Raw genomic sequence first — 27,766 nt, forward strand, 5'->3', positions numbered from 1 at the left:
ATAAATTTTTTCCACAATGTTCAGAAAATCCTGCAAATTTTAAAAAATTTCTTTACGATTTGGATGCATAAATAACAATTGAACATTTATTATTTGTAGGCGAAATTTGAGTAATTTTAAGAGATATGTAAACGTTTTGAAACGATTCAAACTTGAAATGATAGTCTAATATAAAACAAAATCTAGATTTTCGCAGATTTTAAACAAAAAATTAGATTTTTTTCAAGAATTGACAAAGGTTTCAAATGAATAAAAACATTTTCTTAAAATTCCTGGGAAACTAAAAAATAATTTTTCCTTCTGAAAAATTATTTTAAGAGAATATTTAAAAGTTTGTCAAACATTTAAACAAAATTTTCAAAAAAGATTCGAGAAGATTTTAAGGAAACTTTCTAAAATTTTCATGATAATTTTTAATCTTTATAAAACTCCTAAATATCTCTTAGAATTACTCAAATTTTTTCTACAAATGTTCATTTGTAAATTATAGATCAAAATAAAAAAATTTCACTTACAAATTAAACATTTTTCAAATACAACAATTAAAATTGTAACGTTCAAAGTTTAATGATTCCAGGCTTTCTATGTCAAACAATTCAGTTAAAGATTCTTTATTTTTAAATATTTGGTTTCAATTTACTTGTCTGAAATAAAAAATCAAATATTGCTAAATATTTAATAATTAATCTTTTTTTAAATTAAAAACTTCGAATTGAATGGGTTAAAAATAGAATATTTTCACCTGAAACAATATTGAAACCTTTAAAAAAATCCTTTAATTAAAAATATATTTTTATGAAGTTATTTTCAAGTTGAAAGTAGTTTATAAACTTTCAGTCACACGTTCACATTTGTTTAATGACTAAGACTTTCAAATTGAAACCGTTAAAGTTTTAACATTAAAATCTGAAAATTCGTAAATTTTTAACTTTAGATAAATTAAAAAATTTATTTATTTATTAAGTAAAAATGTTTTTTATCAAAAATTTTCAACATCAAAGGCTTTTATTTTTTGTTCGTTCAAGTCTTTAATTAAAGCATTTAAAAATTCTTTAAAGTAAAAATGTAAGCTTAAAAATAAAAATTTCAAATGACCAATTTTTAAAGTAAACAAATTTTGAATTACGGATTGTAAACTAAATAATAGCATAATTGAAAAACATAACAATTTAACTAATTACTTAAAAACTGTTAAAATCGAACGTGGACAGATTTTTCTTCTACAAATTTGTAAAATTCCCAGTTAAAAATTCACTGTCATTTCCCGGTCCAGCGGCCAAACCAGAAAATTTGTAAGTGAAATATTTTCGAATTACGCACTGTAAGCTGAATAATGTCCTAATTGAAAAGGATAAAAATTCAACTGATTATTTAGAAAACTGTTAAAATAAAACTTCGTAATAATTTTTTTCTACATACTTGTAAAATTCCCGGTCAAAAAAGAAATTAACTGTCATTCACCGGTTTCCCGGCCCAGCAGCCACCTTGTTATTTCTAAAATTTAAAAACTGATAGGCTTGGATCTTGTATGAAAAAATTAATTCATATAAAAGAATTGAAGCAAATAAAAAACCACGATTATTTAATGCAAGAAATGAAAACTGAAATGTGAAGAAAAATGTTTAAAGATCAACTGGGATTGAATTCAATATTGTGCCTTTACATTAAATTTATTTAAAATAATTTAATTAAATGTCTATTTTTTTTTGGTAAGTTCAGTATATTTAGTACAATAACGTACTATCTTTTCTAAAAATATTCTCGATTCGTGAAAAAGCGGCAGCGAGTTTTTTTTTTATAGTATAGAGATTATGTTTAGAAATGAGAGAGCAAACTGGTAATAAAAGGAGTATTTATTAGTCCTGAGGTCACGTTGTAAAATACAACTTGTTCAGATCAAGAAACAGAAAAGTTAGATAATTTCGATCTTTCGCAGTCTGCATGATGCAAATTTCATCTCTGGTTCTTGAAATTAATTAAAAATATCTTACATCACGAAGATACTTCGTATGAAGTACAAATTCTTTACGAAGGTTAAACGTAATTCTAATATATTCATAAAAATAAGGTAAATCACATGCTCACGTATTCTTGGTACAAAAATAAAGGCATCTACCCATTCATTCTAGCTCAGGGATTTTCGGTTTTTTCTACAGTCTGTGTTTCCGCCTGAGTGTAAAATTGCTCGCCGAACCACTCACGATGCATTTCCAAGTAACTGAAATAGAAAATAAATATTTTAATTCAGTCTTGAATTTAAATTAAATTAAAAACTTTTCAAATTGAATTTTTAGGACTTGAATTATAAGTTTTGGAAAATTTGGATACGTTTAAAATTAAAAAAGTTAGGAGACTTACCTTAGAATCATATCTAAATACTTCAGTACCACTTTCAACTTTTTGTCTGGTATATCCGAGTTTTGTAGTAATTCTGGCAATTTAACTAAAACCAGAAAAAAAATGGTAGCAATGACAATGATTACATATTTTTTTGTAATTAATTAATTTTGATAAAACAAGGTGTCTGCTCAAATCCTGGTAAAAACATTCCTGCCAAATTCGAGATTTTTTCGAAGTATCTCTAGCTTTTTCAAGGTGTAATTTTTCACAGTCATTCATAATTTTTTTCTTCAGTTTTTATAGGTTTAATTTAGAAAGCTTTGACAAATTACATTACAAGATATTCTAAAATATATTAGCATCATCGATTAGTTAAATAATTAGATAATACTGAAATGATTATTAATAATTGCTTGAATTTGTCTCTAAAGTCCATCAATTTGAATAATAACTTAAATCCCTTCAAATGTTTAACTTTTCAAGTAGAAATATTTTATTTTCAACAAGATAGATCCACTTTCAACCAAATAGTTGAATTTTTAACTTTTAAAGATCAGCTTTCAGCTGATCAAAAAAATGTCAATCAGAGTGATGAATTTTTAACTGGAATGGATTAATTTTAAAGAAAAGAAAACGTTCAACTAAAGAGATGAATTTCCAACTAAAATTATGGAATATTCAATTCAAATAGTTGTATTTTCATTAAAAAAAAAAAAAAGATTTTCAAACAAAGTGATGAATTTTCCATTAAAATTATGAATATTTTACGAGAATAAGTTAATTTTCAATCAAGCAGTTCAACTTCTACCAAATTAAATGAATTTTCAACTGAACAGTTAAATTTTCAGTAAAAAAAAATAATAATTTTCAACAAAATAGCTCTGGTTTCAACCAAAGAGATGAATTTCTAACTAAAATGATGGAATATTGAATTGAAACTAAAATAATGGAATGTTCAATCGAGAAGTTTGACTTCGCCAAAGAAGAAGAATTTTCAACTAAATAATATAATTTTTTAACCAAACATTTAATAGTTCAATTTTTAGTTTAAACAATGAATTTTCAAAAAAGTGATGAATTCTTAATTTAAATTATGGAACATTCAACTGGGAAATAGTTAAGTTTTCACTAAATAAAAAATAATTTTTAACAAAATAGCTCCTTTTTCAACCAAAGAGATGAATTTTCAATTAAAATTATGAAATATTCAATCGAAATGGATATATTTTCAGTTTAAAAATAATCATTTCCAACACACAAAAAAACTAATTTTCACAAATAAAGTTACATTTGCAAAGAAAATGATGAATTTTTGAACTAAAATTAAGAATCTTTAACTAGAATAATTGAATTTTCAATTGTGAAGTTTGACTTCGCCAAAGAAGATGAATTTTCAACTAAACAATATAATTTTTAACCAAAAATTGAATATTTCTATTTTTAGTTTAAAAAATGGATTTTTAATCAAAGTGATGGATTCTCAATTTAAATCATCTAATATTCAACTGGAATTTTCAGTTAAAAAAATTAATTAATATTCAAACAAAACAAAAACTTTTAACAAAAGTTAAAATTTCAACAGAAATAGTTACATTTTCATTAAATAAAAAATAATTTTTAACAAAATAGCTCCTTTTTCAACCAAAGAGATGAAGTTTCAATTAAAATTATGGAACATTCAATCGAAATGGTTATATTTTCAGTTTAAAATAATGATTTTCAACATTAAAAAAAACTAATTTTCAACTAAATAATATAATTTTTTTAACCAATAATTGGATAGTTCAATTTTTAGTTTAAAAAATAGATTTTCAAAAAAATGATGAATTCTTAATTTAATTTATGGAATACTCAACTGGAATAATTACATTTTCAGTTTAAAAAATTCATTAATTTTCAACAAAAAAAAAAAAACTTTTAACAAAATTTTAACTGAAATACTTAAATTATGAGTAAATGAAATATAATTTTCAATAAAATAGCTTCTTTTTCAACCCGAGATGAATTTTCAATTAAAATAATTAATCTTCAACAAAAAAGTTAAATTTTAACAAAATATGAATTCTAAACGAACAATGTAGTAGTTAATGCTCCAACCATAATTTTGAAATTTGTAATAAAAAACAGTTGAATTCAATAAAATAAAAAAGACAACTTTCTAACATGAGTTGAATTTTCAAGTAAGAAAGATTTTTTAATCGAGACAGAGAAAGATTTTTAAACGAACTTTTGAATTTTCAAGCAAAAAGATGAATTTTTAACCAGACTTGAATTTACAACTAAGAGCGATACATTTTTTAACCAAAAATATAATAGTTCAACTTGAGTTAACAAAATTAACATAAAAAACAAAAACGAATTTTCACGAAATAGTTAAATATATTAACATAAAACTACTTTTACAATCTTTTCCAAGTTTTCAAGGTCAAGAAATCAAAATTTTCCAGGACTCCTTTTTTACATCTAATAATGAAATAAACGCTTGTCATACATGTCAAAAATGAGACATTTTATTTTTTATTGGCCAACAATTTCTAAATAAAGCCGAATCGTAAATAAACAAATTGTTAATTTTTTGCGAACACGAGTCGTCTTTCTGAAATCTGTAGGAATATTTTTAAATCTTTGTAAGTCTTTAAATCATTGAAATCTTTGTGAAATCTTTTGAAGGCTTTGTGATGTGTTAAAAACCTTAGTGAAAACTTGAAATTTCGGTGAAATCTATGAGAAATATTTTTGAATTTTTCCAAGCTTTTGTGAAATCTTTAAAATTCTTGAAATATTTTTTAAAATCTTTTTGAACTCTTTCTTTAATCTTTCTTTGCGAAATCTTTTGTGTTTGTTTAAAATCATTGAAGTCTTTTGAAATCTTCTTAAATGCGTTGGAACCTTTTGAAATCGCTGAAAATATTTGAAATGTTTTGAAATTCTTGAAATCTTTTGAAATCCTTATGAATTCTTTAAGGAAATTGTGAAATATTGTCTAAGCCTTTTGAATTCGTTTAAAATCACTGGAATATTTGAAATATTTGTAAAATCTTTGTGAAATTAGTTGTAATCATTTAAAATCACTGGGATATTTGAAATCTGCCAAATGTTTTGAAATCTTATAAAAAAGTTTGATATTGTTTAGAATATTTGAAATGTTTTTAAATCTTTGAAATCTGTTGTACTGTACCCTTTTTGAAATCGTTTAAGTCGTTTGAAATTAATAAAATTTTTTCAAATCTTCTCAAATTTATTGAAACCTTTTGAATTCATTAAAAATGTTTTAAATGTTTTGAAATCTTTGAAATCTGGTATACTGTACCCTAGTCGGAATCTTTGAAATTCCTGAAATTTTTTGAAATCCTTAAGAATTCTTAAAAATGTTTCGAGAAATCTTTCGGAAATCTAAAATGTCAAACATTTTAACATTGATTAAAATCTTGGAAATGGTTTGATATCCTTGAAATCTGGTAAAATTTTTAAATATATCTCCTAAAAAATGTTGAAATTGTTTAAAATCTTTTAAATGTTTTGAAATATTAGGAATGTGGTTTAATATACCCTTTTTAAAATCTTTAAACTCTTTTGTAAGTTTTAAAATCTTTGTGAAATGTTCGAAATCTTTGGAGAACTTTTGTGAAAACTTTTTAATCTAGTGTACACGCCTTTTTTGAATATTTGAATCCTTGAAATATTTTGAAATGTTTATCAAATCTTTCTTGAATCTTTTCTTGCAAAATCTTTTGTATTCGTTGAAGTCATTGAATTATTTGAAATATTTTGAAATCATCTAAAATGTTTTAAAACCTCTTGAAATCGTTTCAAAGTTTTGAAATCGTTTTGATTTTTGAAATCCCTTTCTCAAATCTTTTAAATCCTTTAAATCTTTAAAGTTTTAAAATATTTGTGAAATCGCTGTGAAATCTTTATTGAAATCTGGCGTGCGCGACTTTTTTAAATCGTTAACATCCCTGAAATCTTTATGAAATGTAAAAGATTTTTAAAATATTTTGAAATCTCAAGAAATATTTTGTAACCTTTTGAAATCTGTTTGTAAACTCAAAAACTGATTGGCCAACCCCTCGAAAAATCAGGTATATGGCCATGGCTTATTCTAATTCTGAAACTGAATTAACATCGAAAATCTAAACTAATAATTTTTATAATTTCTAAGTAGAACACCTCAACAAAAAGTGCCTTGAAATATCTTTATTTGTTCTATAATAAACAAAATATCAATTATATTTGGACGAATAAAAATAATTTAAGCCACAAGATTTTTTCTAAACGAGATGTTTCCTTCATAATAGGCTAAAAGATTTAAATTACTCTTCGCATTTCGATAAAATTACTGTTTTAAAAGAAAAAAGACAAAAAAAGAATAATTAAAGTTCAAGGTTTTCGTGAAAATATCAAGGAGATTTCCAGGGTTTCAAGGTTTTCAAGGTCACTAGACACCCTGAAAAGCTTTAACTTATCAAATGTATCTTACCGAAGAGCCGAACAAAGTGAACAGCGCCGTAATAGAGGCAGGGATTGCGCGTGCCATCGTGTTTCAACGATTCTGGTAATAACCTCCACGCCTTGGAATCTTGGAGTAAAGTGCTGACGTGGGCGGGAATAATCGCAGGCACCCTTAAAGTAACTCCTCTTGGGCTAGAACAACGTGAACTTGTGCTTGCCATGCTGCTGAAAGAAAAAGATCATCAGTAATTAAAAATATTCGACAGCCAATAAAATTGAAACTAAATTGAGATTTCGCACTCATTCGACCAATTCTTCTCTTTTTATTTTTCCACGTTGAAAGTTAATTCATTTTTATTGAAAAATTTACTGATCGAATCCATTTCAAATCAGACAGGGCCCTACACTTGAAATCGTAGAATCTCTCGGCGACGAAATGTTTTTTCTTTTAGAGTGATAGGTAATTTTCCGATTTGAATTTTTTTTTAAAGTTAAGCGTATTTTAATGTTGTGATTGAGATATTTATTATTTTCTTTTTGATTCTAATAGCGTTTAAGTAGCGTTTTTTCTTTCAAAATCTGCCGGCAAATTGAAAAAAGATTTAAAATTAACAAAACGGGTTGTTCAACTTTCAACTAGATAGTTGAAGTTTCACCCAATAAAGATAAATTTGCAATGAAGAATACAATAGTTGATACTTCAGCGAAAAAATATTTCAATTTTAAATTAAAAACAGAATTCACCCAAAAAAAAGGTTGTTTTGTTTTTAAACAAAATACATGAATTAAAAAAAAAAAGTATTTTTAACAAAGTTGTTGAAGCAGATTAATTTTTAACCGAAAGAGATGAATTATCAAATCAAAAATTCAAGTTTTTAAGTAAGAAAGATTTTTTAGTCAAGAAAGAAAAAAATTAATCAAATTGTGAAATTTTCAAACCATAAAGGCGAATTTCCAGCAAAATAATAAAATTTTAAACAAAACAGCAAAACAGTTAACTGTTTTGTTAAAAAAAAATTATTTTTTTTTTAGTTGAAAATTAATTTTCGTAACTTTATTAACGGGTTGAAAATTTGATTATTTTGTTGAATATTCGCCTTTATGGTTTAAAAACTACACAATTTGTTTTTTTTTCTTTCTTGGCTAAAAAATCTTTCTTACTTGAAAACTTGAATTTTTGGTTTGATAATTCATCTTTTTCGGTTAAAAATTAATCTGTATATGATCGGATTCAACAATTTTGTTAAAAATACTTTTTTTTTAATTCATGTATTTTGTTTAAAAAAACTACTTTTTTTGGTGAATTCTACTATTTTTTATTTAAAATTGAAATATTTTTTTCACTTAAGTATCAACTATTTTATTTTTCATTGAGAATTTATCTTCCACCTAAAAAAAAAGAATTTTCAACAAAACTGTTTTGTAAAAAAAAATTTTTTTTTTTAGTTGAAAATTAATTTTCGTAATTTTATTAATGGGTTAATAATTTGATTATTTGGTTGGAAATTCTTCTTTTTGGCTTGAAAATTCATCTCTTTCGGTTGAAAATTAATCTGTTTTGAGTTCAGATTCAACAACTTAGTTAAAAATACTTTTTTTTTCAATTCATGTATTTTGTTTAAAAAAAAACTTTTTTGGGTGAATTCTACTATTTTTTATTTTTAATTGAAATACTTGTTTCATTTATGTATCAACTATTGTATTTTTCAAGGAGAATTTATCTTCAACTTAAAAAGAAAGAATTTTCAAGAATTCAGTTAACTGTTTTGCTCAAATTTCTTTTTTAGTTGAAAATTAATTTTTGTAATTTCGCTTGAAAATTCATCTCTTTCGGTTGAAAATTAATCTGTTTCGAGTGGGAATTCAACGGCTTTCTTGAAATTCGTCTTTTTTGATTGAATTCAAATGTTTTTTCTTTAAAACTGACATTTTCTTGTTGTTGAAAATTCATATAATTTATTAAAAAATTGTTTTTTTTTTGTGAATTCTACTAATTTGAATTCAAAATTAAAATATTTTTTTGATTGAATTATCAACTTGGTTAAAATACTTTTTTAAACATTGATTTTTTTATAGTTCATCTCTGTTTGAAAATTATGTTTTTGTAAATGTAATTTCACTATTCAATTTTAGGATGAAAATTGATCCTATTAACTTAAAAATTTGATTTGGTTGAAAATTCTTATAATTTTTAAATTCAATTGTTTCTTTTTGAAAAATCGCCTATTTGGTTCCAAATTTTAACAGTTTGTCTTTTGTTGAAAATGAGTTTTTCTTTGTTCAAAATTCTTATCTTGCTGTTGACAATTTAACTGTTTTATAGAAAATTCGTCTTTTTGGCTAACAATTTTATCGATTAAAAAAAATTCAATTCTTTGTTTAAAAATTAACTTTTTGATTGAAAAATCAACTATTTAGTATAAAAGTAGCATTTTTGGCTTGAAAGTTCAAAAATTTAATATAAATTTTAACTATTTAGTTGAAAATTATCTTTTTTGTTGCAAATTAATACTTTTTCTGATTCGGAGGTTCAATTCTATAGAAAATGAATATTTTTCGTGTAAAAATTTAACTTTTTTGTAAAAAATTCATCTTTTTGTCTTGAACAATCATCATTTTTGTTGAAAATTGGCCTTTTTGGTTTGAAAACTTATCCTTGTAGTTTAAAAATTCAACTATTATGTTGAAAATTTACTTTTTCTGTTGAAAATATGAAGCTAGTTTGTTGAAAACACAATATATTTCGACAATGAAACCTTATAAATAGATGCCTACATTAATTTTATTAAATAAATGTATTCCTCTATTATTTCCCTATTTTCGTGAAAGATCACCATATTTTTCCCTGTTTTAAGAACATTTTAATTTCTGAATTATGTAAATTAGATCAAATAAACCAAAATACATTAAATTAAAATTTAAAAAAGTCAGCAAGTAAGCGGTTTATTTTTGATAAATATTACCTTGACAGATTTCCTTGATCCAGTTTGGACTCTTCATGGCTTCTTAATAGTCGAGAATCGTCTACAGAACTGACTCTACAAGATCGCAATTTGCGTTTTATTTGAGACACAGGTTTATTCGAATTTTCTAAGTCTTGATCTTGTTCCTGAAAAGGTGGCAAATGAGCGTATTCTGTATCTTCTATTTCCTCCTTGACTGCCACCTCTGAAACCCTGACAATGAATTATTTCAAAAAATAAATAAGAAAAGAAAATAGGTATGGGATTTAAATATTTCTTGAAGAAACTTGTCATTTCAAAATTTGCATACTAACTCGATTGGTTCCTCTTTAATTTGGGTCGGTTCCGTGGCTACTATAGTAGCCATTAATGAATCATATTGTTCTCTTTCTTGCCTGTATAATAGAAGATTGTACAATGTAAAATCAAAATATACTCGTAGGCCATCGGCGACTTCTCGACAGAGATTAATGTCTGTGAGAGTTTTTTCCATGATATTGTTGCCCTTGTTTCGTTGCGATTTATCCGGGATACTTTTCAGTTCAGTATCAGTGAAATGTTGCACCCATGATTCCAGAATAAGTGCTACTGTCGGTTGTGCTGGTAAAACAGCCAGCTGAAACGAATAACTTGATTTAGAAAATCAAAATCGGGATTAATAATGACTTCTCATACACATTCAGGGTGGCCGTTTTAATCGACGACATAAATTCCCGGTTTTTCCCCGGTTCGCAAACATTTTTCTTGGTCAATGGTACAAAAAAAATGGAACACTAAAACTAAACAATTTTCCACTTGAAACAATAAAAACTGAGCTGCAAATGAAAGCACTCAAAGTGGAACTGTTAAATTTTGAACTTTTAAAATTGAAATTTAAAAGCTTTTAATTAAAAAATTTTGTATCCAAATGCTCACTAATTTGAGCGTATAAAGCTAAAGGTACTAACATTTTTAAATATCAAAAAATATAAATCCACCTTATCATTTTCAATGCTCTAAATTAAAAAATCAATCAATGAACATTAAAATTTTAAGAATTATATAATTTTAAGGAATTTTAAGCTAGCAACATTAAATATTGAAAAATTTTAACTGAACACTTCTTAAATTAGAGATACAATTATTTTCTTTTTAAATAGTTTAAACATACTTGAAAAGCTTCAAAATTTTATTTCAAAATCTTGAGAAATCTAGAAGTTGTTTTAAATTTTTAATTATTTTGGAAATTTTTACAGAACTTCTAAATATCCATCAAAATTAATTGAATTTTTTCTACAATTTTCAGAAAACCCTGCAAATTTTAGAAAATTTCTTTACAATTTGGATGTATGAATAACAATTAAACATTTCTAATTTCTAGACGAAATTTGAGTAATTTTAAGAGATATATAGACGTTTTGAAAAGATTCAAACCAAATATAAAACTTGAAATGATAGCCTAATATAAAACAAAATGTAGACTTTCGCAGATTTTAAACAAAAAATTAGATTCTTTTCTTCGATTCTACAAAATTTAAAGAAAACTTTTTAAATTTGCATGATCATTTTAAATCTTTATAAAACTCCTAAATATCTCTTAAAATTACTCAAATTTTTTCTACAAATGTCCATTTGTAAATTATACATCAAAATTTTAAAATTTCACTTACAAATGAAGCATTTTTCAAATATAACAATTAAAATTGTAACGTTCAAAGTTTAAAGGCTCTTCGAAATTTTTACGATTCCAGGCTTTCTATGTCAAACAATTCAGTTAAAGATTATTTACTTTTAAATATTTGGTTTAATTTATTTGTCTTAAATAAAAATTCAAACATTGCTGAATATTCAATAATTAATCTTCGTTTTAATTAAAAAGTTTAAATTGAATGGATTAAAAATTGAATATTTTAGACTGAAACAATATTTTTAATTTAATAAAATCCTTTAAGAATATATTATTCTGAAGTTATTTTCAAGTTGAAAATAGTTTCTAAACTTTCAGTCACACGTTCAAATTTGTTTAATGACTTTATTTAATTTATTAAATAAAAATGTTTTTTATCCAAAGTTTTAAACATTAAAGACTTTTATTTTTTGTTTGTTCACGTCTTTAAGAAAGCATTCAAAAATTCCTTAAAATAAAAATGTATGCTTAAAAATAAAAATTTTAAATGGGAAATTTTTTAAGTAAAAAAAATTTAAATTATGCATTGTAAGCGAAATAATAACATAATTGAAAATCATAACAATTCAACTAATTATTTAAAAACTGCTGAAATCGAACGTGGACAGATTTTTCTTCTAAAACTTTGTACAATTTTTAATAAAAAAGTCCAAAAAAAAAAGTTTCCACTTGAAAAAGATATTTTTTTAACCAAAAATGGAATACTTAAATTTCCAGTTAAAACAAATTAATTTTCAGGTAACAAAAATAAATTTAAAAAAATTCAACAACATAGTTAAATTTACAAACCAAAGCGCTGAATTTTAAACTAAAATTATGAATATTTTACTGGAATAAATGATTTGCACAAAAGACAAACTTTCAACCAAGAAGTTTGAATTTAAAATATAATTTTTCAACTAAAAATGGAATAAATCAATTTTTAGCTTAAAAATAAATATTCCGAGATGAAATCTTAACTAAAATGATGAAATATTCATCTGAAATCATTACTTTTTCAGTTTTTTCCTATCAAATATATGAGTTTTCAAGTAAAAAAGATCCATTTTCATGGAAAATATGAATAGAAAAATTATCAGTTAAAAAATTTTCAACAAAATAAAGGGAAATTATTAAACATAATATTATTTAATTTTCGACCAAAGTGGTAAACATTCAAATAAAAATATGAATCTTCTACTGCAATAGTGGAATTTCACACCAAAAGGAATAATTTTCTACCAAAAAGATTCTTTTTTGACCAAAAAAAGACGAATTTTCTACCAAACACGTTAATTTTCAAGGAAAAAAGGATAGATGTTCCACCAAAATATAAATTTTTAACTTGAAGAGGTCAATTTTCTATCAAATAGTTGCACTTTTAATTAAAAAATATCAATTAAACGATATAGTCGAATCTTCAACTAAAAAATATGAAATTTATATTAAAAATGAAATAGTTAAATTTTTAATTGAAAAAAAATAATTTTCCACATAAAAAAATTAATTTCCAACCAAATACATTAATTTCAACTAAAAATATACATTTTTAACAATAACAAAACGATTTTTGAACTAAAATGATGAATCAATAAACAAACAAAGTTTTAACGACAAATGTAATATATAGTAGATATTTCATCCAGAGACGAATTTTCTACAAAATAGTCGAAAATCCTCCATCAAAAAAGATTATTTTTCAAACAAACAGTTGCATTTTAAGCCAAAAAATCAACTGTCCACCAAAACAGATGAATTTTCAAACCAAAAAGATGAATTTTTAACAAAAACAGATTTTTCAGTCAATAAAGAAAAAAATTCCATACAAAATTTGGCATTTTCATGCTCAGATCACGAATTTTCTACAAAACAATCGAATTTTCAACAAAAAAGAATCACATTTTTGTTTTTCACAATACTGTTTGAATTCACAAAAAATAAATGCGTTATAAAAATGATAATTAGAATTTCCGGAAGTCCCATGCAGTTTATGACATTTTCCATTAGAAAAAAATACGCTTTCGTAAATTTTATTAAAAATCGTCAATATTAGATGCAAAAAAGACCCATAATATTTACAAAATTGGGTTTCACGAGTTTTTGCAGTTTTTCCCGAATTTTTCATCTTTTTGCAACTTGTCAGTTAGAGTTGTGTGATACGCAATTCAAATGAGCCAACATAATTGTTTAAACAATTTATTATTATTTTTAATCATATTCACTTTGAATAATTCTATAAAATTGCGTTTTTTTCGAAATTTTCAACTTTCTGTACACTTTTCATTTAAAAACGTAATCAATAACTTGTATCAGATATTTTCTAAACAGTTGACATTTCTAAGAAATGTTTAACTTTGCTTTGACTTTTTAGTCATGAAAAATATAAATATAAATGAGAGAATCATTTTTTAAACATTTTTTCGACTTTTTCTTTTTTGTGAATATATTTTTTTGAAATAAAGCAGATATTTGAAATATTGTTTAATTTTTCTATACGATTCACATTATATGTAAACTTTCCTTGAAGTAATTACTAAATCTTTTTGTTTAAATTTATATTAATATTTATTATTTGTTCGTAACTTAAAATTTAAAGAAAGGCTAAAGATTTCAGAAAAAATGATAATTATTTAGCTTAATTCAAAAGAATATTATTAAAAATAATAATAGTTGTTTAAATAACAGTTTGCTAATTTTAATTAATTGTTATCGCACTATAATTCAAAAGTCGAAAACGAACAAAAAACTGCAACTTTCTAGCATGATTCTAAGAAAATACTGTTATAAATAATTATAAATGACTAAAAAAATTATTCCTGTTACATTTAATTGATTTCCTTGCTTTAACTAAAAAGTTTAAAAAATCTGAAGAAACAGCGACTTTTTAACTATATTCGAAGAGAAAATTGCTATAAACAATAACAATTTTTTTAACCAATGTATTTAAAAATCTAATTCTTAATAGAAAATAGTACTTTATGCATTAAAAATAAGTTGTATTAAAAAAATCACTCAAAAAAATGATAATTAGCGCCCAAACTAGGAAAACTCAATTTCACACATTTTCCATTTTTTATTCAAATATGTCTAATTCTGAGAAAAATGTTGCGTATCAACTCGATTCACCTAATATTGATAATTCTAAATAAAATTGACAAAAGCGTCTTTTTTTCTTCATGGGGCTTTCGGAACCTCACATTTTTTTATGAATTTATATTTTTGGAGATTCGAACTAATTTGGGAGAGATTATGAAAATTCGAGAAAAAAAATAAGACCACTAGACACAATCGACTATAAAACTCCATACGATTAAAAATTGTACTTCTCCCTGTAAATTATCTCAAATATAAAAGATAAATTAACCTAAAAATGAAAGAAAGCAAACAAATTTGTCCTTTATGGCAATAAATAGTAAAATAAACAATGACAAATCGTAAAAAAAGATGAAAAAGTTCTTTTTAAAAATACCTTATTTTTGTGCATGATTAGTTCATAATCCTGTTCCAAAATTCGTCGTAGAGTATTTCCGACGTCTAGATCAACGCCAGGTCGAATGCTAGCACCAGATTGACTTCCTTCACAACTATCATCATCGCCTGATTCATCTACGTAATCGGAACTACTCTCGGTCTCTTCTTCTGTGACAGCATCCTGATCCTGTGCATCAGACATGTCTTTTATCTTTACCAACTCCACGACAGGAAATTTAGTCAAATTATTGAGAATTTCATCAGGCACATGCGGAACTTCAGGCAATTTAAAAACTTTAGAATCAGGAATCGTCACAGCCACTTTGGGAACCTTCAAAGCTTGAGAATCAGCAATTCTTTGTCTTTTAATTTTTGCGGCACTCGTTTGCATTTGTCTTTTGTTTAGTTTCAACAAATTTAGTTTAATTTTTTTAGCAACGAAGGCCAACCGGCGTTTCTTCTTTCCCACCAACTTATCACGAACACCTTTTGCAGGAACGCTTTGAGAATGTCTTCTCTTAAGAGCCCCTGGGGTTTTAGATTTCAGATTATTGTTATTCTTCATTATATTATTTTCGATTAACGAACAATGTAGGGGTCACTACTTGAATTTTTATTAAGCTATGAACAGATTTTCTTTATTGAACCGTATTCGTAAAGAAGCTTGGATCTAATCCATAATTTCGACTGAAGTATAACACTGGACTGATAAAGCGTGTTCCGAAAAGTAAACATTGGATCCGTGTGTGCGTGTGTTTATATATTATTGGAAGAATCGGAGATCGAGGAGTGCATTGTGTTTGTTTAATGTCTTCGCCATCTGTGTGGCTGTCTTTCAATTGACCTCTAAGCATTCCTATGAATTCCATGTTAGTTTGGACAGATTTTTTTTGCAATTTTAGATTTTTTTAAGTTTAAGTTTAAAAGACAGATACAATCTTTAAAAAAATTAATATTATTAATTAATTATTTAATCATTTATAATTATAAGGGCACGGTCACACCTCTGCGAGCAGGCGGAAAATATGAAAATTTCCACGGGAATAAAAGAGATAAGGGTACGGGTTCTAATTTTCCCTACTCCTAATACAATTTAATATAAGGCGCATTTTATAAAAAACAGAGTTGTTACAAAGTACCAATTTTGAAATTCCGTAACTTTGCCTACTTTTCTCGGACGAGCTTTTCCTTTTTTCTAACCGTTATAAATTTTTCTTTCAGGATAAATTTTCAACAAAAGAAATTGATGTTCAACTAGTGAGATTAATTTCCTACCAAAAAAGAGAAATTTTCATCAAAATAGTTAGATTTTCAAACAAGGAGATTAATTATTTATCAAAAGAATTTTCAACTGAAAATTATATTCACAGTTAAAAAATTAATTATCAACAGAAAAGTTAAATTTTCAGCCCAAGAAATGAATTTTCAACCAAAAATATGAATTTTTACCAATAAGTTTAACTTAAAAAAAAAGGATCAATTATCAACCTAAAATGAAACAGTTACATATGTTAATAATTAAAAAATTAATTTTTAACCATAAAAATGAAATTTCAACAAAATGGTTCAATTTTGACCCAAGAACTGAGTTGTCAATTCAAAAAATTAATTTTTATCAACAATTTTATTTTTCTACTAAAAAGATTCATTTTTATAATATATTTTAATTTTTAACTAGGAATATTAATTTTTACCAAAAGACGAATTTTCAATCAAATATATGAGTTTGTAACTAAAAAAGAGCGATTTTAAACCCAAAATGGAACAGTTATATTTACAGTTAAAAATGTACATAATTTATAACCATAAAAAATTTATTTTTCGCAACATAGTAAAATTTTCAACCCAAGAAATGAATTGCCAACTAAAAAGGTGAATTTTTCACCAATAAGTATAAATTTCTACCAAAAAATATACCAAAATTTTTAAACAAACGTGGAATATTAAAATTTTCAATTAAAAACAATTAATTATCAAGAACAAATTTTAAACAAAATAGTTACATTTTTAACCAAAGAAATTAATTTTGAACCAAATAGTTGAATTTTCAACCAAAAAGATGAATTTTCAACCATAATGAATAATGTTCTACCCAAAAATATGATTCTCGATCACAAAAGAATAGTTTTCAAATAAACAGTTGCAATTTTAACTAAGAGAGATAAAAATTTTACAAAACAGATTAATTTTTTAACTAAAAAGACGAATTCTCTAACAACAAAGATTTTTCAGTCGATAAAGAAAAAAAAAATTCATCCAAAATGTGGAATATTCATGCCAAAAAGACGATTCTTCTAAAAACAGTTTGATTTTCAACCCGAAAATATAAATTATCAAAGAACCAGTTACATTTTTTACCACAAAGATTGCATTTTTTATAAATTATACTAATAAATTTTTCGAAGTCAACATTTTTATGTAAATAATTGAGTGCAATCTGTACATGTTTATTATTTTAAATACTTTTCAGAACTTCCAATTTTTTAAAGCAGTTCGACGTTTTCCTTTCTTTTGAATGTAATTTTGAATTGTTTAAGAATTATTATTTGTTTAAACTTTTTTTCGCCCGTAAATATTGAAAAGCAATTATTTTTAGCATAAATTATATAGCTGATGAATTTCAAGAACAATAATTTTTGTTTAACACATTTGGAAATTATTTAAATAATTTCTTTCTTCCCAGAAGTTCAAAAATACATTTTTTTAACAATAATGAAGGAACTTTTTTATGTTCACCATATCTCGAAAAGTAAAAGAGCTATGATTATGAAATTTAAACGACTTGTAGTTCTGACTGATATCCAGGACTGATAGGATTTTGAGCTAGATCGACTATTTAGATATAGCTTTTTTATGCGTTTAGATATTTAAAACAAAAATTATCTTTTTTGATAAGAAAATCTTTTTTGATATTCAAAATAAACTGCCGGTCAAAAGTTTCCGGACACCTCTTTTTTTATATCTGATTAAGTTCTCGAATTTCAATTATGCCTGAGCTGAAATTTGTTCTCTTTAAAAGGATGAATGCTATCAAAATTCAGTATAAAATGATCCCAAGAAGAAGACAATTTATATATTTTTTAAGTAGATATTTTAAAATAGTGCAAATTTCAATGATTTCTTAAATTTTTAATAACTTTCGTGAAAATAAATATTTGTAATGTTCTTCGGCGCAAGTTAAAGCTATTTGTCGAAAAATAGCTATAAAATGAGCCTAAGAACATTAAAAAATATGGATTATTACGGAAGTTATTAAAAATTTAAGAAAAAATTGAAATTTACAATATTTTTGCAATATCTACTTTTAAAAAGTATAAATTTCATCTCTGACATAATAGAAATCAAGAGAACTTTATCAGTCATAAAAAAAGAGGTCCCCGGATACTTTTGACCGGAAGTGTACAATAATATATCTAGCGTATTTGTTCGCGTCTTTGAGGCGCATCGATAGACCTATTGTTGAAACTTTTATGACCTAGTAGTACCGAATTATAAAATTAAAAAAAAAATGGTTTATTCTGTTCATACAAGACAAACTTTATTAACACTAGAAATATTACAGTACTGTATCTGACATGCTTGTTCGCGTCTTGGAGACACGTCACATGCACACCTATTGACGAGCCTTCTATGTTCTCGCATAATCTAGCAAGGCCGACTTGTAAATTTGAAAAAATATATTATTTATCTTGTTGGTATCAGAGAAAAATTCTCTCTGTTGATATGAAAAAACTTTTTTAATATTGAGAATACTGAAGTACTGTATCAGACATGTTTGCTCGCGTCTTCGAGACGCATCGATTGCCTAAATTAAGAACATTTCATGACCTACCATAATCTATCAATATTTTTGAAAAACTCTCAATACAATTATTTTCCTGGTTTATAAGAGAATTTTTTTATATTGGGATTATACTAATATTGCCGTTTCATTATAAAAAATTGATTTTATCCCTGCTCTCTTTTATCTTAAAGTTCCGTATTATAATATAATAAGTCCTAGAATTTTTCAAATTATGGTTCCACAATCTATGTTTCTCTCAACTGCTGCGATTATCTCGAAAACTACATATTCAAGCCCTAATATTTAAGTTTCATTAACTTTATTTACATTAGATTTAGGTTTCTCGCCCCCACACCCTTTGAGTTCTTACGTTATCTCCACCTACCATGTACATTAGGGTGGCTCAATAACGCTTTTTTTTTTGTAGAGGATTTCAATTTCAATTCGAAATCCGAAAAAAGAAATCCCGTTTTTTTTCGATTTTAACAGGTGCCGGTTTTGACTTGAAGTTTTCGATGTAAAATGCATGGGGAAGAATAACTTTTTTAAGTTTTTGGAATATTTTTCTCTAACGAAGAATTTCATGTATCAGACATTTAGGAAAATTTAATTTTTCCCCTTAAAATTATTACTATTAGTCTAGTGAAATATTTAATAACATTGGTTCCGTAATAACCGTAATAAAAATTATTAGGGTGGGTCTAGTGGAATATTTATCAGTAATAATTAATTACTGATTAATAATTAATTTAATAATAGTTAATTTATCAGTAAAGTGCAAGTATTAATTTTTAATTTAAAAAAATAAAATTAATCGAACAATATTAATAAATAATCCACTGTAGAAATATTAATAATTTGTAGAAAGAAAAATTATTTAAACAAATTCCATTTGTTTAAATAATAAAAAATTAGGGAACCAATGTTAATAAATATTCCACTAAACCAATAGTAATAATTTAAAAAAACTAATGTTCCAAAAAATTGTTTAAACAAATTCCACTTGTTTAAATAATACAAAATTAAGGAACCAATGTTCATAAATATTCCACTAGACTAATAGTAATAATTTTTAGGCGAAATAACGAATTTTCGAGAGAAAAAGTATATTTTTTAAACAAATTCCATTTGTTTAACTGATTAAAAATGAATTAACCAACGATAATAAACATTCCCCTAGACCAATATTAATAATTTTAAGTAAAAAAATCAACCCGCTTCGCGGGCATATTCTCATAGTGCACTGCGCGCGTGGCTCGTTTCGCTCGCAAGTTTGAGCGCGTCTAGGGCGCGCGGCTGTTGGTTCTCGCGCTTCGCGCTCGATGATGTATTTACCTCGCGGTCCGCGCTCGGTCTTTGTATAATCCTTACACTTGTGCACAGATTTTGTAAAACTAAAAGTCAAAACAGCGACAACAGTAATTTGGCGATAGTGACTTCTTTTTTGTTAAAGCTCATTCGGCTTTAACGAATACATTCTCATCACGCATCTCGTGCTTCGCAATCGAATTTGTATCTCAACTTGTATATCATTTCCATAAATGTATATTATTACAATTCATAACATGCATTGATATTAAAACAGACGTAGTTTCATTGGATCTTTTAAAAAATGCGCATTCTTTAAAAAAGTTTGTTATTAAACATTTTACTGCAACTTCTGCACTGAATTTATTCATTTCCAATTTTATTTTTACGATTTAAACGTAGCACATATGGTGGAAACATCAGCCTTACCTTTTTTCAACTTCTAAATTAAATCCATACCTCAGTGATCTATACAACTTCGATTAACAAGGGTTTGGGGGTTCAGAAGTTCAATCAATCTTTAGCAGCGTTGTTTTAGGTGGGAGTTCATATGATCTCATTTTCACATTCCCGGCCCACAGTGGGGAAAAATGAAATTTTTGGTTCAAAATAACGTACATCCCACAAATATTGAGCGATTTGAACAACAATTTAGAATTAGGTTTTTAATTTTTTATAAATAAACAAACAAATATGACGAACAAATGGCCATTCTTCCTATTTGACGTTCACAGTGCTCGTCAATAACAGGAAAAGTATTGAAATCGCCTAAGTTTCATAAACTAATATTAGCTAAAGATGTTCCAATATTATATATATTATTAAACAACAAACTTTTTTAAATACAAATTATTTGTTGAAAACATGTTTTTTGTGATTTTCCATAATCATACGTTTTTTCTGGTTATATTGTAAGAAATTTTATGAACAAATGCAGTAATCAGGCATTTTTCGATAGAAAAATTCGTTTTTTTCGATGTACATTTTTAAAAAGTCGGAACTTTATGATATTTGCAGAAAAATTCATAATTTGTTTATTAATTTTATGATCTTTTAAACAGATCTAATAATCAAATGCATTATTCGGGCATCTGTCGGTAGAATTATGAATTTGGCTGAAATCATCATGAACTTCCCAATTAAAAAGACTGAAATCGAAAAAAAACGAATTTTTCCGTCCACAGATGTCTGAATAATGCATTTGTTTGTTAAATTTGTTTTTAAAAATCATAAAATGTATCAACTCATCATGAATGTTGCCGAATTGATTATGAAGATCCCAATTAAAAGTCTGATATCAAAACAAAAAAGATTTGTTCCGTCGACAGACGCCTCAATAATGAATTTGTTTTTAAAAATCACAAAATTGATCAAAATATTATGAATTTTGCTGAAATTGTCATGAAGTTCCCAACTGAAAAGTCTGCCATTGAAAAAACCGAATTTTTCTTACGACAAACGCCCTAATAATGCATTTTTTATTAAATTTGTTAAAAAAATCATAAGATTAATGAACAAATGATGAATTTTGCTAAAATTATTATAAATTTCCGAATTGAAAAAAAATTGACATAGAAAAAAAAGAATATTTCTGTCGAAAAATGCCTGATTACTGCATTTGTACATTCAATTTGTTTATAATATAAACAATTGTAATCAGAAGAGAAATTTTTTTACATAATATTATTTCGATTTAAGTTTCTTGCATCATGACTTGAAAAACGTATATTTATGGAAAATCGTAGAAAAATTTTGTTCAACAAATAATTTGTTGATAACAAATTTTTTTGTATATTCTCTACTATTGGAATATCTTTAAATAATGATATTTTATGCAACTTAAGCGATTTCAACCATTATCCTGTTATTGACGAGCACCGGAAACGTCAAATAGAAAAAGGCCATTTTTATGTCATTTTTGTTTATTTATACAAAAATTGAAAACTTTATTCAAAAATCAGACTAGACAACTCTCTTAGAAATCTTATGAGCTTTTCTTCCATTTTTTTGTCGAAATCGATGAAGATTTGTGGACTGTACGTTATTCTGAACCAAACAAGTCATTTTTCTTCCCAGTGTGCGGCACTCCTTTAGGTAAGAAACCAAAAACTCTTTTTTAGAATAATCTTGTTGGGAATTTTGTAAATGCTATAACTCTGGTAAATTTTGGTTTCATAGAAAAAAGTCATTAGGATAAATTGTTCGCCTGTTTGAATACTATGAATATCCGTACAGATAAATTTTTAAATTTTGAAAAAAGTGGTCTAACAAATTTTCAAAATACGCTCACTTTTTGAATTTGTATCCAAAATAGCTGGCTAACGAACTTGACCTTTATTTTAGGACACTAAAAGAGTATACCAAAGGCCAATCCAATCTGTCAATTCTTTCAAAAGTGATCGTGCTACAATCTAAAAATCTACAGGCATACACACAGAGAGACACATTCGTAAAAACCTGTTTTTCGGATTCAGCGGGTCTCAAAACGTTTAGAAGAATTTAAAAATGGCAAATAGTTAAAACTGAAGAATTTTCAATTGTGTTACAGGTCAGTAAAAATTGTGTTACAATTGAAAATTCCGTAATTTTGATGATTTAAATTTTAAATTCCGTCAATTTGGAGGAAATTTAAGAATTTTTATTTATAAACTTAAAAATTTTTTCAATGTAACTCTCGAGGTAAATCTTTAAATTTGAATGGCATTTTCGAGAAAAAATGCAAAATTACACAACTTTAAAATATAAATCTTAAAAATTAAATAATTTTTTATTCAATATTTTCAAAATTCAACAAAAAACATTGAAACTCTTCAAAATTGCAGAAATTTGAATCGTAAATATTTTTAATTAAACAGTTTTTAAATTATTTTAACAAGTTACAATCAAAAATTCTGTTATTTTTGTGATTACCTTTTGAAATTTCTACAATTTCGAAGAGGTCAATTTGAAAACTTGACTTTTGAATTTCAAAATAATCAAAATTTAGGAATTTTGATTTATACATCTTCAAAATTGAACTATTAAAAAATTTTAAACTACATCTTTCTAAATTATATACATATTAAGATTGGTAAATCTTCCATTGTTAATCTTCAAGATAGACTTATTTCTAGAAAATATTCAAAATTTCATGATTTTAAACCTACAAAGATTCAAAATTAAATGAGTTGGTGAATTTTTAATTGCAAGTATCTTTGAAATAGGTAATATCAGAAAGATTCGCAGAATCACTCAAAAAATTGGTTTTAAATTAAAGAAATTGTTTCATTAATATAACATTGTCTTCTTTTATCGAAAAATAATTTCAAAATTAATCATATCATTTTAAATCAAAGAAAAAAAAACAGAATTAAAATAGACAAAAAATGTATATTTTAGCATTCTTTACCACATTTTATATAGAAAAGTACTCAAAGTTTAAAAGAAATATTAAAGATCAACATATTTAAATCAATCTTCGGACAGGTTCATTACGAAAAATATCAGTAATTTCAAGATTTTTCCTTTTTTATAAATTAATTATTTTATTAAGAATCTCAAGTTATCTGTTTCTCTGTTTTAGGCTTTTGTTAAAAAAACATACCATTTCTTGGATTCAAATGAACTATTAATTCAGAAACTTATTTCTTTTAGAAAGAAAAAGAATATTTCAAACAATTTTTTTGTCTCTTTAAAATCATGTACCTGAAGTTCTGAACGTTCAAATAAATAAAATATATTGTCCCCAATTCTATTTGGTCCAGAAATATTGTTTCTACTAACAAATAAAAATATGCTTCATAAGTTTCATAATATAATTGCATTACTGTCAATGTAATGAGTCAATATTTTTGAACTGTTTATAATTTAGAAAGCAATTAATAACAAAATTCGATCATTTGAACGTTTAGAACTTCAAGCACATCTTAAAATCGAAAAAATTCTGACCTCAGTATCATATTCGTCCTGCTGACCAGAACTTCCATCTTCTGAAGATCCTGTCGTTGCGGAAGTTGCGCGACTTCCGCTACTTCTTGCCTGTCGTTTCGATTCTGTTTCCGATTCAGCCAAGCGGTCAGAATATTTGTAACTTCTCTTCTTTCGCTCTCTTCGATATAAATATGCTCCCCTAATTTAAATAAAAACTTGAAATCCACTAACAATAATAATTTAAAAAATAAAGTATTTAATGAAATTATGTTTTAAGAGATTGAAAAATATCGTATGATTAACTTTTTTATATATAAATGATAACATACAATTGAAGTTGTGCTTTTTGTGCAAGGTCCCTTTGCAGTTGTCTGTTTTCTTCTGTGTCTTTTAATACGTATTCTTCAGTTACGCAACGGTCCCAAGAAGAATTCCAACCCTATAATTTATTGATAATAAAGACAGCATTTAATTGATTAATAGGTCATGACTATTATCAGTGGCAACTTTCTTGTCACACGGAACATTTTTCCAGTTACAGGCCATCCATAAACTACATTACCAATTTTGGAACCTTTTGACGGATTTTACGTTTATAAGTTCTTTTAAATAAATGCATGTAAATAACATATTGAATTCAATACGAAACACTTTCAATTTATAAGATTCCAAGCCGAAATATACTATATTGTCAACAAAGCAGTTGAATATTCAAACAAGGAAAATTTTTTACAAGAGATGAATTCTCAACTAAACAGTTGCATTCAAAACCAAATAGATTAATATCCCAGTAAAAGAGACGAGTTTTTCAAAAAATATTTAAAGATTTAAGTAACAAGAAAATTTACAAACGAAACAGACGATCTTTTTCTACCATAAAATATGTATTTTATATCTAAAAGGATACATTTTTAACAAAGTAGTTGAATTTAAGTCCAAAAATGTTGACTTTAACAAAATAGTTCAACTTTACAAAAATAATTACATTAAAAAAATAGTTGAATCTCTATCCAAATAGTTGAACTTTCATCATTCGAAGATCCATTTTCAATCAAATATTCGAATTTTCAAACAAAAAAATTCAAATTCAAATGATTATTTGAATTTCAATAAAAAAGTTCAATTTCAACCAAGAAAGATATCTTTTTTATCATGAAAGAGAAATTTTTAACGAAAGAGTAAAGTATTGAACTTAATTTTGAACAAATAATTCTTCATAAGAGAGTTGAATTCTTAACCAAAAAGTTTTACTTTCAATGAAGAAAAATAATTTTCTACCAAAAAAAAACTATTTTCGTAATAAAATGTAGAAATTTTCAACCAAATAGTTAAGTTTGCAACCAAAAAGGTGAATTTTCGAAAGAAGATTAATGTTCTACCAAAAAAGGCGATTTTTAAAGAAAATACGTGAACTTTTAACAAAATTATTTAATTTTAATCACAAAAAGTCGAGATATCTATACAAAAGTTAAAGCATGTAACAGTTGATACACCAACCAAACAATTGCATTTTCAATAAAAAAAGATAAATTTTTAGACAAGAAGATGAAATTTCTATCAAGAAAGAAGAATTTTTAACCAAAAAGTTAAAATTTCAACTAAAAAAAGATAAATTAAAAAAAAAATAGAATAGTTTAATTATCAGTTTAAGAAATGTATTTTCAACCAAACATGAAAAGAATTTTCATCAAAATAGTTAAATTTTCAACCAAATAATAGGATTTTTAACTTGTTCAAGTTCTAAGCGTTATCGAAATTTATAACGCTATTTCTACTTATAATCAGGCGCGCATTCAGAGGAAGTGGCCTCTTAAAACAAAGACAAGTTTGAACAATTGACAACATGAGAACTCTTCTACATATAAAGTATTTAAAATTAAAAGTAAATCATTGCTAATTCACCAAACAGGTTAAAAAAAATGGAAATATAATTAATTATTCGTAAACTTAGAATTCAGAAGCAGACAGGCCGTAAAAGCCGTCTATCCAATTTATTTGAAAGATTTCAAAACGTTAAAAATATTTGCAGGGATTAAAAACTATTTCAATGGATTACTAAAAGTCAAATCTGATGCTATAACTGATGTATGCTTTTATAAACTGTCAAATTGACAGTTGGATAATTGAAATGAATGAATTTAAAGATTATTATAAATAATCTTTTGAAATTTTCTAAATATTAATATTTTTTATAATTTACCTCCATTTTCTAGTGAAAAAAAATACTTTAAATAAATCTGGGAGGGGGTTGGTCACCGGTTTCGCCACCTTGTAGATCCGCACCTGCTTATACACCCCCCCTAACAAACCTTAGTTTCTATCCCCTCCCCGTCAAAACAGGTAACATAGTTTATGGAAAGTACCGCCAGGACACTTTTTTTTTAGGTCTATACACACCACTATTATTAGTATTTTTTTTTACTTTTTTTACCTGAAAATGTATGAGATACTCCACAGCCTTTCTTCCCCTTTGATCTTTATTAACTATAACGTCTAAAACCTGAAATATCAAATTCTGAAATTTATACTTGTTCTTAAGTCTCGTAAATCAGCAAAAATGAGTGAAAAACATATAAAAATATGTTGCATCGAATCTTTAAGGGATCAAATTTATGTTTTCATTTCTAAAATTAGTAGATCTATATTCACTTCCAAATAATATCCATAATTCAGGATAAAATTTAATTAAATAAAAACCCTCCTTAATTAAAAAAAGATTCGTTCAAAATAATTGTTTAAATTTTCAATTCGGTAAGTAAATCACTTACAGTCAAGAGATTATATTGTTAAAAATATTATTTAAAACATTTTTCTGAAATAAAGTTCCAAAAAAATTGTTATATCAAAACATTACGAGCTGTTTGAGAAAAAACAGTTGAAATCTACGAAAACAAAGCAATTTATGAATTAAAAACGTATTATCTCTCATTATCTTTATACTTCCATCTTTTTGTTCGAATGTTAGTTTGATATTCGAAATTTAAAAAAATTCCCAAATCGAATGACATTTGAAATTCGAATGAAACTACAAACAAGTATTTTAAAACAAAACTTCATCTGGCTAAAAAATAATTAAATTTTCACAAAAATTAGCTAATCAGTTAACCATTTAATAAAGCTATGTACATTTCAGGTCAAATTTCATTGAAAAATTCTAAAATATGCAAATACGCCGCAATATAATGCGTAGTACAATACTCGAGCAAACAAAACATTTTGGAGCACACACTTTGGAGCAAAATGCTTTAAAAACTTGTATTATGCAATTATTCGAAATCAAATTGTTCGTAAAAGATGGAAAATACTTAATATTCTCTAATTTGAATATGAAAATGGGTACAAAACTATGAAAAAGGATGAAAGGACACAGATTGTGACAATTTGGTTAGGTTTGCAAAATCTTTCTCGCAGGAAAAACCTAACCTTTGAATCATATAAAACTTTAGCTTTTGTTGGATCCGGTTCATAACACAACACTTTTTCACCGTCACAAAACTTAAATTTGGGTCCTCGCGTCGATACCATTTTTTGCAGTGAAATAAACAAAGGAGAACATGGGTTCGATCATGGCGGGACGCTTACACAAACACAACTGAGAGAACGAAAAAATCTGCGCAGGTTTTTCGCGCAACACACGGCCGGCTGACGGCAAAAATCAGCACTTGCCTCTTGCCAGCGCTGTAGCTGTACTGTTGTAACAAGCCGACAGTCTTTAACCGCGCGAAAATTCAAATATTTTAGATTTAATAAAAGAATAATTAATAAAAGTATGAAAAATAAGATTTCTATTATTTTATAGGAATAAATTAACAGCAAGTCCGTTTCCACAATTAAGGGTTTGAAAACCCAACTCCAGCGATGAAATCTTCTTCTGAAAATCTTAACAAGTTATAA

General features: G+C 25.8%; 1 protein-coding gene across 2 annotated transcripts; it reads right to left on the bottom strand.

The window, feature by feature from the left end:
* Positions 1 to 1,835: 1,835 nt before the first annotated feature.
* On the bottom strand, positions 1,836 to 27,467 carry LOC117178895 (male-specific lethal 3 homolog). Of its 2 annotated transcripts, none has more exons than XM_033370425.1 (10): positions 27,296 to 27,467; positions 26,304 to 26,372; positions 24,202 to 24,311; positions 23,891 to 24,071; positions 14,870 to 15,058; positions 10,070 to 10,371; positions 9,756 to 9,968; positions 6,821 to 7,014; positions 2,359 to 2,443; positions 1,836 to 2,218 (listed from the first exon to the last, which is right to left on the bottom strand). In XM_033370425.1, exons 1-10 carry the CDS (start codon positions 27,395 to 27,397, stop codon positions 2,131 to 2,133), a joined length of 1,533 nt encoding a protein of 510 aa, XP_033226316.1. In that variant the 5' UTR covers positions 27,398 to 27,467; the 3' UTR covers positions 1,836 to 2,130. The 2 variants fall into 2 exon arrangements, with proteins under 2 accessions (XP_033226316.1, XP_033226315.1); XM_033370424.1 differs by having other exon boundaries at positions 6,821 to 7,017.
* Positions 27,468 to 27,766: the final 299 nt, after the last annotated feature.

Source organism: Belonocnema kinseyi, chromosome 8 (assembly GCF_010883055.1).
Source record: "Belonocnema kinseyi isolate 2016_QV_RU_SX_M_011 chromosome 8, B_treatae_v1, whole genome shotgun sequence".
Taxonomy (NCBI): domain Eukaryota; kingdom Metazoa; phylum Arthropoda; class Insecta; order Hymenoptera; family Cynipidae; genus Belonocnema; species Belonocnema kinseyi.